We start from the raw sequence: 20,831 nt of genomic DNA, 5'->3' as shown, positions 1-20,831 counted from the left end.
AAAATGTAATATAAAGATGGACGTTCTGGAGGTCTGGATGAACAATAGCCTGGACATCCAGATAGAGGTTTTTTGGGAAAAAAAATTCAGACGGATTTTTCAGAAATGGGCATTTTCCCACTGCAGCCTTTGGGCATCTAGCACCCTATGTGCGAATCGGACTTAGACGTTTGTTTTGATTATGGCCCTCCACGTATATTACCGTATTTTCATGTAGATAACGCGCACCCGTGTAAAACACGCACACGGGTATAGCGCGCAGGAAACCGAAATATATGTAAAAAAAGTTTTGTATACCGCACACACCTGTATACCGCGCATGCTGCCCTGACTCTCCTTTCGCCCGCCCCGACTCTCCTCTGGCCACCCCGACTCTCCTTTCGCCCGCCTCGACTCTCCTCTCCCCCTTGAAGTCCTGTCCCCACCCTGAAAGCCTGATGCCCCCCCCCGACGTCCGATTCACCACCCCCCGCAGGACCGTTCAAACAACCACCCCGAAAGACCGCTCGCACGCTCCCGCACCCCCACCCTGAAAGACCGCTCGCACCCCCACAGCCTCCCGACCCCCCCCCCATCATGTAGAAGCTCCTACCGGTGTCCTGCTGCTTCCTCTTGGCGGTCCCGGCCCTTTTGTGAACCCTGCGCCTGCGCTGCTTCCTCTTCCAGCGGTCCCGCCCTGGAAGAGGAAGCAGCGCAGGCGCAGGGCTCACAGAAGGGCCGGGACCGCCAAGAGGAAGCAGCAGGACACCGGTAGGAGCTTCTACATGATGGGGGGGGGGGTCGGGAGGCTGTGGGGATGCGAGCGTTTCTTCAGGGTGGGGGTGCGGGTGCGGTGGGAGTGCGTGCGAGCGGTCCTTCGGGGTGGGGGTGCGGGTGCGTGCGAACGGTCCTTTGGGGTAGGGGTGCGGGTTCGTGCGAGTGGTCCTTCGGGGTGGGGGTGCGAGCGGTCCTGCGGTGGGGGGGGGGTGAATCGGACGTCGAGGGGGGGAACTATGTAAAAAAAAAATTTGTACAACGCGCTCACGCGTATAACGCGCAAGGTTATGCACGGTTTGTAAAATCGTGTATAACGCGCACTTTATATGCGTGAAAATACAGTAATCTGTAAGCCGTTTTGAGCTCTTTGGGGAGAACAGGATGGAAAATGGATGTGGATGTGGTATGAGGAGCGTTGGATGGACAATGCGAGGGAAGCTTCTTATCTTCAGTCATTACCTACAGCTGAAATTCACATACTGGACTATCCCCAGGGGAAATGGCTCTCAACCCTCTACTGGAGGTTCCTCTCACTGATTGGGTTTTCCGGGTTACCAACTACAATGAATAAGCATGACATAAATTTGCATAATTCTGAGAACCGCCATATGCCAATCTGACTTGCACACTCATTATGGTAATTGTGAAGACCTGGCTAGGTGCGCCTCCGGAAGAAAGTTGAAAAGCACTGGCCAGGAGTTTACAGCTTTTCACAGTTTATAGTCTTTTCTACTTCACATGCCACTTTTCCACAAGCATTATCTAAGCGGGATACAATCTGGGATAAATAATAAAAAAAAATATAAAACTAAAAAGAACTCAGGTTGGGGCGACCAAAATGGCGGCGATGTAGAGGAGCTGCGAGAGACGTTCTCAACAAGTTCCTAATCTGCGTTTTTCAAATACCTTACACGGATGCCTCCTAAGAGGAAAGGGGTGCTTAGGGCTTCTGCCTCGTCGGCCCTGACGTCCACCCCGATTCAGCAGACGATGGACCGTTTCTTCGCGCCTTCTCCGGCGCTCACACAGGCTGGAGTGGAGAGCTCGGCGTTGGGCGGGGACGGGAGGGAGTCACTGGCCCTTTCGGGCACTGAAACATCGTTGTCTCCTTCAGCTCCCACGACGCCTCCGTGTCCGGCTACAGCCGAAACGCTGTGGCGAGAGACACACGCTTCCGGAAGTGAAAGCGTGGGGTCTCCCGGCGAGGGCTCAGCGTTGTCGGCGGGACGGCAGAGGGAATCAACAGCAGAGAGAGGGGATTTTTCCCTCTCTCAAACGGAGGTTTCTTTGAACAGCATCTGGCAATTGTTGCAGAGGATGGAAGGGAAAATAGAAAAATCAACTGATGAGGTAACAAAATTAAATGAAAAACTGGAAATTTTGACTGGGTCAGTTGAATCTATGAAAATGGAGTTTACAGGCCAAGCCAAGCAAATGCAGGGGGACATACAACAATTGCAACAATTTAAATTGGCTTCAATTAAAGACAGCTCTCCATTCATAAGAAATTAGAACAATTTGAAAATTTTAATAGGCGTTTGAACCTCCGCTTTCTAAATTTTCCTCAAACTTCAGGAATGTTACCTATTGATTTGTTGAAAAGGTACTTCATTGAGAATTTGGAAATTTCTTCTAACTGTATTCCTCCAATTAACAAAATTTATTACCTACCAAATAAAAAGATGTCTGACGGAAATGGAAAGGCAAATGGAAATGAGATTGGGAAAGTAAGAGAAGGAGAGACAAATGTGATAGATTTTGCAAATGTGACGGCTTTACTGGAACAAACGATAACATCTGAAATGGACAGAGCAACATTATTAGTATCATTTGTTTTTGAACAGGATGTGAATATGATTATGAAATTGTTTTTCAAAAATTCCCAAAAATTATTTGGGGGTCGGAAAATATGGATATATCCTGACGTAGCTAAGACTACACAAGAACGGAGGAAAGAGTTTCTTGCAATGCGACAACAGACTATAAATATTGGAGCAACATTTTTATTGGTGTATCCCTGCAAATGCCTGGTTAGGTACTTAGGTGTTAAATATGTTTTTTTCTCTCCTAACCATCTGAAGGAATTTCTAGATGTTAAGCAGATCATTAAGGATTAAAGATCAAGGGATAATAATAGTAATGGGCGCTAGATACATTATGCCTTTCTTCTTTGCTTTATTCCTCTAATTTCTCTCTAATTTTAGTTTTGGTCATCCCCTGTTTATTGTGGTCTAAGAAGGGGTTTATCAGTATGATGTTTGTTGTAAAAGTATTATTGTGTTAAAAATTTTTCTTCCCTGTATTCAATGTAACAAGAATTAATTCTTGTAAAATAAGATTGTATAATTATATAAATAAAAAATGACAAAAAAAAAAAAAAAAAAGAACTCAGGTTGATGATAGGACAGCACACAAGACATTCCTTGGCCTTAGCTCCTCCCCCCTTGTATCCAGGATACAGAGGTAGCCTAAGGGAGTCCCCGATTGACTCAGATGCCACCCATTCAAACATTCCATTTAAAAAGGATAAAATACATAAACCACATTAGCAAACAATATCTTTTGTACTAATACCCATGCTCAGGTTCATATCCTCCTCACGCCTACCCTCCGGGGAGCAAGACTACAAAAGCCTGCTGAAAAAAAATGGACGTTTAGGGTCGGGTTCCATAAACAGTGCCCAGGTGTGCCTACATTATAAGTGCTGCTCGGCGAGGGTTGTCCATCAAAGTCTCATAGCCAACACAAACAAGATGATCCACCTGGGCTTGGTGGGAGGGGGGGGGGAGAGACATCTGATACTGAAACTTCGCAAGTTAAATGAGTAATTACCGATTTGTTGCCTTAAGAATGAATGTTGGACAGATTGGATGGACCACACAGCCCTTTATCTGCCATCATTTACTATGTTACTACGAGTGATGGGAGAAGGGGATGAATGCGGTCTTGCACTCATTTTATACAAGGCTCTATGGTGGGCAGAGCCTCTTGCAAAATACTATGGGAATTTACCATGTCCCAGTCTGGACTTTGTGAATACCCCTCTCTCTGTGTGTAAAATCTGTCTTCACTTATTGAGCCCAGAACGGGTTACAAGAGTACATTCATATTATGGTTAGGACATACTTTGGTGAGAAATACAGACTCTACAGCATTTACAGTACAGTGGTACCTCAGTTTGCGAGTAACCCGGTTTGCGAGTGTTTTGCAAGTCGAGCATAACACTCAGCAAACTTTTGACTCGCAAACCGAGCACTGCCCCGATCAACGAGCACTTACAGGGGATTCCTCTTCCGTCTTTCGGCCAGCCTTCTACATTGGGTGCCTTCCGCAGGTTGGAGGACCTCTGTCTGAGCCTGCGCAGCCAGATGCTGTCCCGCCTGCACGTTGCGTGTGACGCACACAGCGTCAATCATCGGCATTGTGCGTGGCATGCGGGTGGGGCGGCGCTCGGCAGCATGGGCTCGGGTGGGGGCTCTCCAGCATGCGAGGGGCATCCAACGTGGAGGGCTGGCCGGCGGATGAAGGAGGCATCCCTCTGAAGGCACTGCAAGGTTCTCCGGCGGCTGGCATCCCCCCCCCGCCCCCGAAGCGGCACTGCCAGGTTCTCATGCGGCTGGCATCCCCCTCCCCCACGAAGCGGCACTGTGGGGGTTCTTCTTCAGATGACCCACGGAGGAGGCAGACGGAGGAGATGGCGCTGCAGCACCCGGCACCCGACAGGTATAGACCCCGGGTTCTAGAACGAATCATCTGAGTTTCCATTATCCCCAATGGGGAACTTTGTTTTGGTAAACGAGCATTATGGATTACGAGCATGCTCCTGGAACGGATTATGCTCGTAATCCAAGGTATCACTGTATAGACAAAGGTGTTTAGATTACAGTATAGACATAACACGAAGGCTTAGAACACACTTAGGGCTCCTTTTATGAAGGCGCATTAGGGCCTTAACACGCAGAATAGTGCGCGCTAGCCGCTAATGCGCTAATCCTGTGCGTGCGCTAAAACGCTTAGCGCACCTTCGTAAAAGGAGACCTTAGTGGATATAGGGTGGATTCAATTGCAACACATTCAGTGTCAATATCACATGGAGGTAAGATAGCTTTCTTAGTAAGTGGGTGCATGTTTGTTGTCGGAGAATGCAGTAGTAATTCGGGTCATATTTGAGGTGGCATGCGAGTATTAGTGAGATTCCGTTTGGAGTTTTAGGTCATGTCTTTGAGATCCATCCACCAGGGGTGTAGACGTGGACAGAAGGATAAATAGCTATACAGTTCAACAATGTGCTCTAGCCCAGTGTTTTTCAACCTTTTTAAATAATAATAATAATAACAGATTATATACCGCAATACTATGGACCAGCAGAAATAAAAGAATTATTCTGTGGACCGGCATCAGTCCGTGGACCGGCAGTTGAAGAACACGGGGATAAGTTGTGGGCCAGACCCCACCCATCTCTACCCAATCTCCACCCCAGACCCCGCCCCCATAATAGTACTAATTGCACCTTGCAATTATCTGGAAGCCTTGCAACGTCAGAGAGAAGGCTTCCGGTTCAGGCGCAGGATGCCCATAGGAGCCTGTGCACTGAATCAGTTAGGAAGAGGGAACTGGCTCGAAGATAACGCCGCATCGATCGCACTGTGGACCGGCGGTTGAAGAACACTGTTATGGGCCTGATGCATGTGCTGGCCCTGTGGACCGGCAGGAAATTTCTGTGGACCAGCACTGGTCCATGGACCGGTGGTTGAAGAACACTGCTCTAGAATGTGGTATCAACAAGGCAGACAGGTGACTAGTTTAACATCCCAGTTGCACAGGGGCCTCTGGAATCATGCCTACCCATCCCTGTGAGTTCTGCACAAGCTCCAAGAGGAAAAATGGCCTGCCCCTCTAGTGAGGCAGCAAGCACTGTCTGCTGCTCCTGGAGGTCACCAGGTCAGCCACATCCTCTCCTTAAGGGACCCTTTGAAATTGCAAAGAAAAACAGTGTGCTAACTTCCACAGCACAGGAACGCAATTTGGATTTCAGAGTGAGCTACTTTCCAAATCAAGCTCAAAGATGATATACAATCTAAGCTTTGTACCTGAGGCAAGAGAGGGCAAAGTGGCCCGCTCAAGGTCACAAGCTAGGTCAGTGGGAGAAGCAGAATTTGAACCTGGATGTTAGGCCTAACCACTCAATTCTTCATAAAGGTTAATGTGGGTTCTCTTCCTATGAGAAGGGTAAAATTAGAGAAAATGACTGGCGAGCTGTAGGGGAGGGGGGAGGGATAGAAAATCATATGAGTCAGTTTTACAGTTTCAGGTTATAAAAATACCTGTGTTGACTCTAACCTCTGCAGGCATTCTTTGCCTAGATTAGTGAAGTCACTTCAGCTGTTTCTGTCTAGATACGCTTTTGGTCAACATGGCCAAGACTAAGGTGAAGGAAATTACTGTCATTATAAAAGATAATCAAAAATTTATAAAAGCTAATTATGTATTTTCTAAAATGATTGCTGGGTCTGCCGAGGCTGAGCAGCTGTACTCACCAGTCACAATAATCTAGGTCAGAGCACAGGAAAGCTCCACCCTCACGTTAAAGCACCCTTTGCTTCGGAATGGGCTGACTTCCCTGTACTATGCTGCAACGTGCCCGTGCTAGAGGTATGGAAGGTGAAGGAAAGGGATCGGGACTTGTATACCATCTTTTTGTAGTTTCATAACCACACTCAAAGCAGTTTACATACAGGTACTTCAGGCATTTTCCCTCTCTGTCCAAACTATCTAATGCACCTGGGGCAGTGGAAGATTAAGTAGCTTGCCCAGGGTCACAAGGAGCAGCACAGGGTTTGAACCCACAGCCTCAGGGGGCTGAGGCTGCAGCTCTAACCACTGTGCCACACTCTCTTCCGATACAATCTCAGAAGTGAGCTAAGTATAGAAGAATGAAGCCATTGTGACATCACTGATGAGGTTGGCTTTTATTGGTGGAATGAGGCATTATGACATCAGGGAAAGGGACTGAGACTTGTATACCGTCTTTTTGTAGTTTTACAACCACACTCAAAGCGGTTCACATACAGGTACTTCAAACATTTTCCCTATCTCTCCCGGTGGGCTCACAATCTATCTAATGTACCTGGGGCAGTGGAGAATTAAAAGGCAAATTCTATAAGAAATGCCCCAAAGTTAGGCGCCTAATGAGGCACTGTTCAGCGCGATTCAAGCAAAATTGGGTGCTGTTTAATGAATCACGCTGAGCGGAACCTATTTTGGAGGCGCCCAAGAAACAGGCCAGCTCTAGGCACAACTAAAAGTTAGGCGCCTAGCTGAGCGCTTAAGTACGCTTAAGAGCAGTGATTCTGCAACAAGGCGCCTAACATGTAGCCACGCCCACGGCTAACATGCATAGCGCCTATTTTTTTAAGGCCGCCTAAATTTTTAGAGGCGCCGTGTTACAGAATCACGCTTTCTTGATAGGCGCCTAGGTTTCAATCAGTGCTGATGAAAACGCTTAATTGAGCTTGTTCTTCAATTTCGATAGGCGCCTCCAAAATAGGTGCCTAACATTAGGCGCTGGTTACAGAATTTGGGTCTAAGTGACTTGCCCAGGATCACAAGGAGCAGAATGGGGTTTGGACCCACTACCTCAGGGGGCTGAGGCTGTAGCTCTAACCACTGATGAGATGGGGGGAAAGGAGAGTGATGAAGGAGAGCCAGAAGAGGGTGAGGTAGGAAAACTCTCAGCCACTCCTAAAATGTGAGTCTGGGGTAAGAAATAACCACGTGGGTGATACGTGAAATAGATACTAAATATGAAAACACCCACTCTATATTTAAATTCAAGCAGTCAAAAAACGAAGATGATCACAATGGGGTGAAACCCCCGAAAGCAGTGTCTTCAAGGTTCAATCATTGCACCTCGCATGAGACTAAGCAAAAAGGCAATAAAAATAATCACTAAAAAGAAAAAATTGGATCATGTGACTCCCCTTTTTAAGGAAAAACACTGGCTACCTGTTAACCAACGAATCACATACAAAATAGCTCTACTTTCTCATAAAGTTTTAATAAACAAAGCCCCTGCTGTTTTTAGAAAAACTTTTAATTCCCTAGACTCCTATAAGATCTTTAAGATCAGAAGAGAAATCTCTCCTCCTAATCCCCGTCACTAAGAGTCATCTACTCCCAGGAGAGACGCGATCTTGTCTGTCACAGCCCCTCATATCTGGAATTCCCTCCCAGGGATAAGGGATGAAAAATTGCTTGGTAAATTTAAAAACCTACTAAAAAGTTGGCTTTTTAAGGAAGCTTTTAACCAAGACTTTCTTTTCTTTAGAAAGAGCTATAAGTAAAATCGAGCAGGTAATCTTTTACCCATCCTTTTGTTTCAAAATCCTACCCTGTTTGATTTACTTTATAAATTGTATTGAATCTATTTTATTTTTTTTCTTGTGTTTGATTGGTATAGTTGTGTAAATCATTTGTCTGAGTCATATGTTATTTGTTTTATGTCACCCCAATTTGTAACACTTTTTGTAAATCGCATTGAAGTAAGATTTTGCGATCAAATCGAAATTTTATTAAACTTGAAACTTGGAAGAAACTATTTCGTGGGTTCTCTGAGGAAGCCTGGTCTGGCGAAACGCGTCAGAACCTGGAAGAATCAGCCCTTTAAGATGAGTACATAGCAGATTTTGCACCATCTAATATTTTGAGTAATTAGAGTGGTCACCAATATAAAATGCGAAGTGCAATGATTGAACCTTGAAGACATTGCTTTCGGGGGTTTCACCCCATTGTGATCATCTTTGTTTTACCACTTTGTGTGGTTCTGAGCGCTGTTAACGTGAGTAAGTTTTGACTGCTTGAATTTAAATATAGAGTGGGTGTTTTCATATTTAGTATCTACCTCAGTCACTCCTGCCTGACCCCACTAGACCATAGCAATATGGCAAGGTAGGCCGGGGGGAGGGAGCTCTGATTTGAAGGTGCAGAGAAGTGCTTGAGATTGGAGGTAACTTCTAAGTGGGATGATCTGGACTTGGGGGGGGGGGGCGGTCTACCAGTTGAGGAAGTTTCAAGTTGGGGTGTTCTGATTAGGGTGCATGCATTGTGGGGGGCTGTGATTGGGGAGTGGCTCAGGAGCCAGCTGTGACTTTGAGCAATCCATTTAAGCAGTGCGGGGAGAATCAGGATGTGGCTAGGTGACCCTGGGACAGTAGGGTCAGGGGATGGGACTTGATATACCGTGCCTTTCTATGGTTGTAACTTACAATCAAAACAGTTCACATATCATATACAGGGACTGATTTTGTACTTGGGACAATGAAGGGCTAAATGACTTGCCCAGAGTGGTTCATAGACAACCCTGCGAAAGACAAAGGCGCACGCCAACAACTGAGCGCAAGACGGAGGTGCGCGCCGAAGAAAATTACAGGTTTTAGGGGATCCGATGGGGAATTTTGTTGGGGAGCCCCCCCCCCCAGTTTACTTAATAGAGATCGCGCCGGCGTTATGGGGGATTGTAACCGTCCACATTTTACTGTAAACTTAACTTTTTCCCTAAAAACAGGGAAAAAGTGAAGTTTTCAGTAAAATGTGGGGGGTTACAACCTCCCAAATCCCCAACGCCCCCACAACGCGGCGCGATCTCTATTAAGTAAAGTGGGGGGGTTCCCCCCAACACCCCCCCCCCCCGTCGTAGCCCTAAAAAACAGTAATTTTCTGCGGCACGCACCCCCGCGCTCAGTTCAATTGTCTGCGCGCGCCTTTGTCCCGGCGCGCTTTTGGCCTGACACTGCCCAGAGTCACAGGAATCTGCAGCGGGAACTGATTCTGGTTGCCTTGGTTCTCAGGCTGCGGTACTTATTGAAACCCCAAACTTAATCAGAGGATCCGTGTGGAATCAAATTGCTTAACAATCAGCTATGTGTTCAAAACTTTTTTTACCTAGGGGAAAAAGACTTTAAGCGCCCGCAGCTGCTTGATTTTTAAAACTTGTCTTAGACTCTTGCGAGCTATCATCAGTCAAAAAAACCCCTTATTTTAAATGTCTATTTTAAATTATTTAAATATTTGTGCAATAATCAAAAAAGTAAGCATAAATTGATAATCTTTATACTTCGAAGAGTAATCCACGTAGTCACAGCGATGCTCATAGAATTCCTATGTGGTTTCATAAAGGGGGGGGTTAGTTATGCCAATATTTATACTAGAGCTTTGCTCCAGTTCTGCAAGGGTGTTTTTCTCATTAAAAATTCTGGAACATTCTCGAACTCCAATGATTTTATTTTTACCCTAGTTAAAAAAAAACCAAAACCAAAACCCACGGTTGCACTTTTGGGTTTAAAAAAATGTAAGAAATTCTCTTCTACATTCCTGACTCCATTTCCTGTTTCTCTTTATCTTTATAGCAAAAGAGATTGTATTTCATAATTTGCTTTTGTTTTTGGGGGGTTTCTTTCATATTTTGGAATTAATGACATGTGTTCGTAGGAAAGGACCTTTTTTTAAGTCTTTTTTTTTTAATTCTTTATTCATTTTTAAAACTTACAAGTGTAATCAGAAAAACATTTAAACTTACAAACATCACTTGAATTTCTATTACAATCATCTTAAATTAATGAAATTTATCCCCCCCCTCCCACCCTTACCATATCATATGTAATCATGTATATCATATAATACACAGTTCTTCAACCACCGGTCCGCAAAAAAATCTTGCCGGTCTGTGAAGGATTCGGGTCCCCGCCGCAGCAAAAGGTGCTGGTGTCAGCTGACATGCAACTTCCTGTTGCCGTCGCTATGTCGGCACTCCTGCCTTCCACCACCGACTCCTGCCACGTGTGTCTCCTGCTCCAGCCTTTGTCTCCACACCCCCAGACAAGCAGCGGCAGCTCTGTGTGCTTTTAACTTCGGCACATAGCTACCCCTAAGCAGTATTTTAGCGCGGTTTAATGAGGCAGCTTCGGGGCCTTTGGTAGGGCGGCCCACATCGCATCATCGAAGCGGGCCAGCCTACCAAAGGCCCCAAGGCTGCCTCATGAAACCGCGGCTAAAATACTGCTTAGGGGCAGCTGTGTGTCGAAGTTAAAAGCACACAGAGCTGCCGCTAGCCTACATAGAGGAAACATTTGCTGGAAAGGGAAGGGAGAAGGGGTACTCCTGGACAAGGGAGGGGAAGGGGGTACTTCTGACAGGGGAGAAGGGAAAGGATGAGAGTTATTGTTGGATAAGGGGAGGAGGAAAGGGAGAAGGGGTACTCCTGGACAAGGGAGGGGAAGGGGATACTGCTGACAGGGGAGAAGGGGAAGGGAAGAGAGTTACTGTTGGATAAGGGGAGGAAGAAAGGGAGAAGGTACTGCTGGACAGGGGAGGAGGAATATTGGAAGGAAACAGCTGGCAGGGAGATTAGAGGAGGGGAAGAAGTCAGGATGGAATGGAGAGATCAGATGAGGGAAAGGGGAGAGACAGAGGAATGACAAAGTAGAGAGAGATTGATGCTGGGAAGGGGGGGTCAGATGAAAAATAAGGAAAGAGGGACAAAGATGCTAGATCTGGTGTAGGAGAGAGGGGCATAGAAAGAACGCAGATAACATATGGGAGGGGGAGAGGGCAGACAGTGGATGGAAGGAGCAGACGCTGGATGGAAGAGAGTGAAGACAATGAAAGCAGAAACCAGAGACGACAAAAGGTAGAAAAAATAATTTTATTTCTATCTTGTGATTAGAATATATCAGATTTAAAATATGTATCCTGCTAGAGCTGATGTTAGACATAACTGGGGAGTGCAAAGGCAGTGCGTCTTTAGCTTCCAGCTGGCTTAGGGCTCTCTCTGACCAGGAAGCAGTTGCCCTAGTTGCACTCCCCCTAACACCATTCCTGCAATGTGTGACTGCGGTATTCTGTTAGCATGATATTTGTGTAGCATTTTGTAATATTTTGGCTTATTCAGTTTTCTTGATAGTAGAGGGGATATATGTGAAGGGGAGGGGAGACGGGGGTTTTGTTAATCCTTGCCCTGTATTATTTATATTTATAAAATGACAATTGTACAGAATATTGTTTCTTTTTATACTTTAATAAAATATGTTTAATATAAAATCATAACTATTTGAGGCTTGTGCGGATGGGATCAGATGGTTAATGGGACCGAGCTTGCGGGAATGGGGCGGCAACAGGGTTTTTAAAAATTTCAGTCTTATTAGTTTGCTGGTCCACAAAATAATTATTTTATTTCCGCTGGTCCATAGGTGTAAAAAAGTTGAAGAACACTGATATAATACATTCTTTTCTACTAATCCAAGCAATTAATGTAAGATCAGAAACTCCCCCCCCCACCCACCCTCTCAGCTACAACTGTGTAAATAAGGGAAAAATGTTATTTACTCATTACAATAATCTGTTAATGGTCCCCAAACATCTTTGAATTTATTTAAATGTCCTTTCTGTGTGGCTAATAGTCTTTCCATCTTATATATATGGCATAAAGAATTCCACCAGAAATTAAAGTTTAATCTACTCCAATACTTCCAATTAAAGTAATTTGTTGAATGGCTACTCCAGTCATAATTAGCAAGAGCTTATTATTTTTTGAGGATATTTGACTCTTTGCCCTCATTGACATGCCAAATAAAATAGTATCATATGACAAGGCCACCGGATTTTCCAATAAACTATTTATTTGGCCCAATATTGATTTCCAAAAATCCAAAATAAATGGACAATAGAATAATAGATGATCTAAAGTCCCAGTTTCAAGATTGCAGTGCCAACATCTATCAGACTTAGAGCTATCTAATTTATGTAAACGAACAGGGGTCCAAAATGCTCTATGTAACAGAAAAAAACCAAGTTTGTCTCATAGATGTAGACATTGCACATCTCATCCTCCAAGACCAAATTTGTGGCCACTGAGACGCTGTAATTTGATGCTTGATCTCAATGCTCCAAATGTCCCGAAGGCCAGTTTTTGGTTTTTTATTTATATATCCAGATATTAATTTGTACCATTGTGCGGCCTGGTGTCCCAGGAAGTCCACCTGAAAGCATAAGAACTCTAAACCATATTGATTAGTGAGATTTTTCCATTCAGGGAACCCCGCCTGAATAGCCTGCTTCAGTTGCAACCATCTATAACTTTGTGAATTATTAAGACCATATTTATGTTGCAACTGTGAAAACTCAAGCAGTTTTTAAAGTCTTTAAGATCTTAGATCTCTATGGCAATTTTTACACCTTTTCTGCCATGCCTCAGGGGAATGCGAACACAGACTTCTGATGAAAGCCTGCTTCGATATTACTTTGATGAGAAATTAACCTCTCCTTTTACTAAACTGTAGCGTGGTTTTTAGCACAGGCCACGGTGGTAACAGCTTCAACATTCATATCAGCATTGGAGCAGTTACCACCGCTGCCGGCGCTAAAAACCGCACTATGATTTTATAAAAGGGAGGCTAGGAGCAGAAGACTCTATCAGAGACTATACACTCATTAAGCTTCATGAAATAGGGACAATTCTGCTAACAGGAAGTGCTTTGTTTTTAAGCCCAGCTGCAGCTTAAGTATAATCGCAAGTGAAACATAGAAACATAGAAGATGACGGCAGAAAAGGGCTACAGCCCATCAAGTCTGCCCACTCTGCTTACCCACCCCTTGTCTATGCCCTAATGACCCAATTTCCTTATCTTGACCCTCGTAGGGATCCCTCATGGGTATCCCATTTATTCTTAAAGTCTGGCATGCTGTCTGCCTCGATCACCTGCACTGGAAGCTTGTTCCAATGATCAACCACTCTCTCTGTGAAGAAATACTTTCTGGTGTCGCCATGAAATTTTCCGCCCCTGAGTTTGAGTGGGTGCCCTCTTGTGGCTGAGGGTCCCTTGAGAAAGAAAATATCATCTTCCACTTCGACACGTTCCGTGAGGTACTTAAATGTTTCGATCATGTCTCCCCTCTCCCTACGTTCCTCGAGAGTGTAGAGCTGCAGTTTGTTCAGTCTCTCTTCGTACGAGAGACCCTTGAGCCCCGAGATCATCCTAGTGGCCGTCCGCTCACCTCTCTCCCTTTCTTTAATGACAGTTCTGTTACAGTGTGTAGGAGAGAGTACAAGCAGAACGCAAAACACAATTTTAATAAATTCACAGAGACGTCAAAGCAGGCGGGCTCTCTCAAGTTTGTGGGACTGCATCTAAGCGAAGAATGAAAAATGCATTGGATCTCGTTGTGTAATGGTGTTGCTGCTGCCGTACGGCAGTTCTCGAAAGCAGGTATCTATCATTCCATCTGTTTCTCAAGAGAGCAGGGGAATGCTCTACAGCTCAAAGGGCGTTAGACGGATGAGTAACATTAGCAAACACTTCACGAGAATGACAAGGGTGGAGCATGCCTAAAACAAATGAAATGTGGCAGCAGATGAGGAAGACGGGGGCCCTTCTTACGTCCTGTGGGTTCTGCCAGTCCTTTCACTTCTTCAGATCAAAGACTGCACTGGGCTCATCTCAAGCTTCCTGGGGTTCTGTGACTTCTACGTCTCATATCATACACCACCTAATGTTTCCTTTCCACTGGACAAGTTTTAATTCCTCTGAAGTGTCCAAATATCTCATTCGTATTTCACACCACTCTCCCCTCCTCCCACCGTTTACGCATTTTGGTTTAGTACAGCGTCCCGCAAACATTTCGGCCCGGCAACACCATAAATCCGGTGCCCCGGCCGGAAGGCACCCAGAAGTGCGTGGACGTCAATGTGATGATGTCACACACATACATGACATCATCATGTCGACGTCCACGTATGCGCTGAGGCCCTCCGGCCGCAGCCCTGAACCTGTCATTTTACCAGTGGGGGATCCAGAAGGAGGGGAGAGGCGGGGAGAGGCTGGCAAGGAGGAGAGCTGTCAGTGCCGGCTGCCTATAGGACACGCCTCTCACCGCAAGAGGCACATCTTGTAAGCAGTCATCCGGCACTGGCACCTCTCCTCCTTACCGGCACACCTGGAATCTGCTGCGGCACACTAGTGTGCCTCCTGAGATTTCAGGTGTGCCGCGGCACACTGGGGAGGAGGAGACGCACTGGCGCCGGCTGACTGCCTACTGGGCGTGCTTCTCGCCACAAAAGGCACATCCTATAGGCAATCAGCCGGTGCCTGTGTCTCTCCTTCATTCCGGCCCTCTTCCCTGTCAACACCCCCACCCCCCAGTAGCTGAGGGCCCGACTGAAGGCCCTTTATGCGTGTGACATCATCATGGCGACATCACGTGTTTCTGGGTGCCTCGAGCCATGGCCACCACCGTTAAGTGTCTTGCGGCTCAAGAAAGATTGCGAGACACTGCAATACACTGATTTAATATTATTTCATAGAGCTTTTGGTGCAGTCTCTGCACCATTCTGGTATCTCTTTTCCAGAGAGTGCTTGCCCTCTTTCTGCATATCCTTTTGAAGTTATACAGGACCGTAGCTAGCTATGTGTGGCCAGTGCAGCCGCAAAGGGCACAAGAAAAGACGGAGTGCTTGTTGCATCTATCCACTGGTTTCCCTTGCTGACATAACGGAAGTGGGTGGGGCAAGAGTGTGATGGCAGCACTTAATCCTCCTGTGCCCACCACTTTGAATGTCAGCTTTGAAATGCCAAAGCCACAAAAAGGTGGTACGCAAGTCCCCATTCCCTTTCATCAAGCCCAGTAACCAACAGTTTCCAATAGAAACCCAAAGAGTAGCAACATTCCAGAGCTGAGATTGTGATGTCATAATGCCTAAGAGCCAACCTCATCAGTGATGTCACAATGGCTTGATTGCCCTATACTCAGCAAACATAAAAACTGATAGATTGAAGGTGTGGCTCACTGGAAGAGCTGCTGCCTCTGCACCCAGAGGTTGTGAGATCAAATCCCAGTGCTGCTCCTTGTGACCCCTGGCAAGTCACTTAATCCTCCAGTGCCCACCGCTTTGAAATGGCAAAAGCTGCAAAAAGACAGCGTACGAGTCCTCTTTCCCATATGCAGAGACATGGAAGACACCTGTTGTAGAATCAAAATGCATATTAGCTACTGAACACGATACCCTTCAAGTGGTCTCGCCTAACCATTACATATCACCTCCTTTCATCTGCTAGTTTCACTGTCCCAATGGAGATGGTGGAGAAAGCATGGAATAGGAACAGGACTTCCAGAAAGTGAAGGTAAAACCAAAGATATTCCAACAGGAAAGGAAACTGGGTAGTGGAAATGGAGCATAAGGTCCTTATCATATTCTCTCACTGTATTCATTCAGAATTGTCATTTTCAAAGTTTAAGATCTAATGGAAAACTCTTTTTTTTTTTTTTTACATATCACTGTGGTGCTCGGGTAATGGATAAGCCTGATGCACGGAGATCACTATTTTAGGAGTGTATGAATTCTTGAACTGTGTGAGTCTTTCCTATTTGTAATTGGTGTTCTTTTATATTCATTTTATTTTTAACCTTTGTGAACCAATGTGACCCGGTGCACAGAAACCGCAGTACATCAGTCACTGAAAAAGCCCAAACTTCTCGGTAAACGTGAATGAGCGGTTATATCCCGCCAGCAACGCCCAAAAAGACCCAACTGCTACACACAGCAACGACACCCATACGTTTTCAGCTGTCGTGCGGATGGGCAAAGTCGGCGTAGTTTCACTGAAGTCCCACTCTGCTGTGGTTTTCTCAGAGAGGCCAATTAACAGGCTGTACCCAATTATCCTCAAGTGAAGCCGCTTTGATGCATTTCCAGATGAATGAATTCTGTAGAGTGGGAGCTTAGCAAAAGCGAGCAGACAACCACGGCTGCTAGCAAGCTCCGAGTTACATCTTGTGCCCAAGCCAGACAGTCTGCAGGCAGTATTCTTGGCAAGACTGGCCACACTGTTCCCAAAGCTGGAGAAAGCAAAGCAATACTTATAAAGAAATAACAAATTTCCAAAGACGATGCAAACATGAAGCTGGTGATGTATGACACAAACTACATCCAGCACAAAGATTAAAGGAGAGAACTGAAAATCAGTGGCACAACAAATTTAAGTTAGAACCAGAAGCTTGGAATCTCTTTAAGTAGCCGGGAATATTAAAATAGCTCATGGTACGAGCAGACCAGACTTAAGATGGCGGCACCCATAGACAGGACTGGAGAGCAGTGGGGAGGGGAGGTTTCTCCCACAGAAACCATAGACCACTGTCCTAAAGTAAGCAGAATCGGGCTTCTGTTTAGCTGAGATTGTGATGTCATAAAGCCTCATTCCACCAATGCCTAAGAGCCAGCCTCTTCAGTGATGTCACAATGGCTTGATTGTCCTATACTTGGCTCACATTAGAACATAAGAATTGCTATACTGGGACAGATCGATGGTCCATCAAGCCTAGTATCCTTTTTCCAACAGTGGCCAACTCAGGTCACCCTAGGCAGATGCCTAAATCTGGGTCTGGGTGTTAGAGTGGCGGGAGTAAGCGCAGATGCAATGGAGTATCTATGGGAAAGGCAGTAGATGGAGTGAACATTATCCCGATGGAAATGGAAGGCAAAAGAGGTAGATTTCAAGGCATCACCTAGTGCTGGGGAGGAGCAGGCTCTCATGATACATGTGGTTCTAATGACATAGGAAGGTGCATCTTGAATATTCTTGATGCCATATTTAGGAGACTGAAATCCAGAACCTCGAACGGGAATATTATTAGAAATGCTCCCTGTTCCATGAAGGCTGACCTTGGGAGTTTGAGTCTATGGATGAGATAATGGTGCAGGGAGGACAGATTTAGATTTCATTAGGAATGGAGGAATCTTCTAGGGAAGAAAGAACCTATTCCAATGGGATGGACCCCACTTTCACTAGGGATCAACCTGGTTTATGAGGCCGGCATTTAAAAAAATATAGAGAACACTTTTTAAATTAGATCATGGTAGAAATCTTACAGTCACTCAGGTGTGCAATATATTTTCAAGGGATACTGTTAAAACAGGAAAGTCAGAATATCCCAATCAAGAAGATGTTAAGACCTGAGATAACTCATGAGAACATAAGTGCTACCATGCTGGGACAGACCAAAGGTCCATCAAGTCCAGTATCCTGTTTCCAACAGTGGCCAACCCAGGCCCCAAGTACCTGGCAGAAACCCAAAGAGTAGCAACATTCCAGAGCTGGGATTTTGATGTCATAAAGCCTCATTCCACCAATGCCTAAGAGCCAGCCTCAGCAGTGATGTCACAATGGCTTGATTGTCCTATACTTGGCTCACATAAGAACATAAGAATTGCTATACTGGGACAGATCGAAGGTCCATCAAGCCCAGTATCCTTTTTCCAACAGTGGCCAACTCAGGTCACAAGTACTTGGCAAGATCCCAAAAGAGTAAAACAGATTTTTTTGCTGCTTATCCTAGATAAACCCATTATATCTATAGATGAAGAGTATACACATATGAATGCTTCCAAATCACCTGAATTAACTCCTAATAAGAAGCAGGTTGTGACTAGAGATGTAAAAAAAGAGATTGAGAGATCTCTACAAAAATACTACAGATCTAAAAAGACTGGAGAATTAGAATGCAAGATACGAAAGAGCCTTTTTACTGAAGTGCGGGAAGGATTTGCCATTATCATGTGGCACTTGCCAAAATGACTACCCAGTTCAAGTTTATTTTCTTCTTGACATCCCCACGCATAAGATTCTGAGCGGTGCACAATTAAAAAGAATAATGGGGAAGAAATAAAAACCAATAAATCCAAAATAAAACAAAAATTAGGGCTTAAGACAGACACAATAGGTAAAAGAACTACAATTTCTTGATAATTGAAGCTGCATTGAAAACACTGACCCAACCAACGTATCTGTCTGTTATGTCCTTAATAATCCCCTACCACCTTTTAGCCCCCTCTGTGTGTCTGTCATAATTAGATTGTAAGCTCTTCTGAGCAGGGACTGTCTCTTGCCTGTACAATGTACAACGCTACGTGCAACTGGTAGCGCTATAGAAATAATAAATTGTTGTTAAAGGGGAATAACATGAGGAAAGAAGGCAAGGGATTACTAACACTATAAATAAATATTTTATTCTAGAGTGGCCTGCTATATCACATCACTTAGCGCCCTATGCTGAATTCGCCCCCTTACCCCCTACCATCTAAGTCAGTGGTCTCGAACTCATGGCCCAGGAGACAGATGCAGCCCGCCAGGTACTATTTTGAGGCCCTTGGTATGTTCATCATAATCACAAAAGTAAAATAAAAGAATTTCTTGATCATCCGTTTCTTTAGCTATAAATGACAATATTATTATTAAGACTTAGCCAAAACGAAAGATTTATAAACTATAAAGAGTTTTATCTCATGCAAAATTGTCATTTCTTTAATAAGACATTAACTATTTTTTCTGCGGCCCTCCAAGTGCCTACAAATCCAAAATGTGGCCCTGCAAAGGGTTTGATTTTGAGACCACTGATCTAAGTCAATCAGGTATTTCTGCTCTGTGATCAAAGGTGCTCTTAGGAATGTAGAAGCTTAGAGCCTCCTTGGTCTCAGGAACACATATAATAAATTATTTTATTCCTGATGTTCCTAACCCACTTTATAAAGCATACACCAGACTCAAAGAGGAGAAAGAAATCCGATTAGCACTACCCACCTCTTTGGAACACCAGGCACACCGGGGATGGATGAGCAGACACTCTTCACAAGACGTAGCACTTCCACTAGTGCAAACGTTGAGACCTTCAACACAAGCAAAAAAGGATTGTCATCTTGTTCATGGAGCAAAGATGAAAAACACAGTTTCCTGCCAAACATGCTTCGGGATTTTACTGTTTTTGAGAGAGTGTTTCTTTCTAACTTGCTTGATCATCTGACAAAATTCTCCAAAAGCTCTCCGGGACCTGGTTAACCATTTCCCTAGAGATCCCCAGTTTGTCCTACGATGCATAGGAGTCAACTTTTCAAATTACTAGGGGGTGCTAAGCCCAACAGAAATGACCTCTCCCTGGATATAGTCAAGGAATTTGTTTAATACTAGAGGAACTCAAGTACCCACGGAGCTGGCCTTTTATGACATTTTTATAAAACACCTCAGGATGTCACCGAGAACAGGATTCTCAGAAAACCCCACGTTAAAAAGCAATGGTCTGCTAACGCAGCCGTTTGGATAGCGAATTTTTAAAAAAAGTGAGACATTCTCAAAAAAGTTAAGCATGCAATTGAGGTCGGCGGAAAAACGCGAAAACAAAAACACAACAACAGCTGGAGAGATGCCAGCCAACAAACTCTCCCCTCCCCCCAGCAGCAATCAGAGCCTCAGGCCCCTCCCCGGTGCATCCCAAGATGCACTAGGGAGGAGAAGGCCCATTTTGGAAGACACGGGCCAGCTGGGTGGAGGGAATCCACGTCCCTCAGGTCAAATATCTACATGGAGATAAGGGGGGGTGTTGGAGGCGGGGGGTGTTGTATGGCAGTGGGGGGAGAGCGGGCATGTCTCCCGCAGCAGGGGGGATCACCTGGCAGCGGGAAAGAGTGGGCATCTCTCCCGCTGCTAAGAGTGGGGGGGGGGGGTTGTTTGTAGCGGGAGAGATTGGGCATCTCTCCCGCTTCAGGGAGGGTTGTTGGTTGGCAGTGGGAGATAACTGGCATCTCTCTTGCTGCAAGGGGGAGTCGCCGCCGCTGCTGGGGGGGGGGGGTTGTTTGCAGCCCAGTACCTCATGTTCACTGTGGCCAATATGGGTGTTTTACAAGTTAGCAGGGAAGAACTTAAAATGCAGCTTCAAAAAGGTGAGCTTTAAGCCTGGTCTTGAAGACTATCAGAGACAGGGCTCGACGCACTGTTCCAGGCATATGGCGCACCAAGGTAGAAGGATCGGAGTCAGGAATTGGCAGTAGAGAAGGGAGTTGCCAGGGCGGGAGATTATAGGGAGAGGCAAGAGGGGAGAGATACTGAGGAGCTGCAGAATGAATACACTTGTAGAACAGTAAGAGGAGTTTGAACATACGGGGAGCCAATGAAGCGACTTGAGGAGAGGGTTAACATGAGCATAAGACACTGAACATAAGAATAGCCTTCTCATGGTAGCCAATCCAGGTCACTAGTATC

At 45.3% G+C, this 20,831-nt stretch overlaps 1 protein-coding gene across 1 annotated transcript in view; it reads right to left on the bottom strand.

Moving 5' to 3' along the window:
* Window positions 1–20,831, bottom strand: part of ITGB5 (integrin subunit beta 5) — a 159,411-nt gene that overhangs the window by 130,745 nt on the left and 7,835 nt on the right. Inside the window, exon 2 of the mRNA XM_033945617.1 lies at window positions 19,380–19,465. Coding sequence (XP_033801508.1) covers window positions 19,380–19,465 — 86 coding nt within the window. The remainder of the gene's footprint in view (window positions 1–19,379; window positions 19,466–20,831) is intronic.

Source organism: Geotrypetes seraphini, chromosome 5 (assembly GCF_902459505.1).
Source record: "Geotrypetes seraphini chromosome 5, aGeoSer1.1, whole genome shotgun sequence".
NCBI classification, from domain to species: Eukaryota; Metazoa; Chordata; class Amphibia; order Gymnophiona; family Dermophiidae; genus Geotrypetes; species Geotrypetes seraphini.
This window is presented reverse-complemented; position numbering and strand designations above follow the sequence as displayed.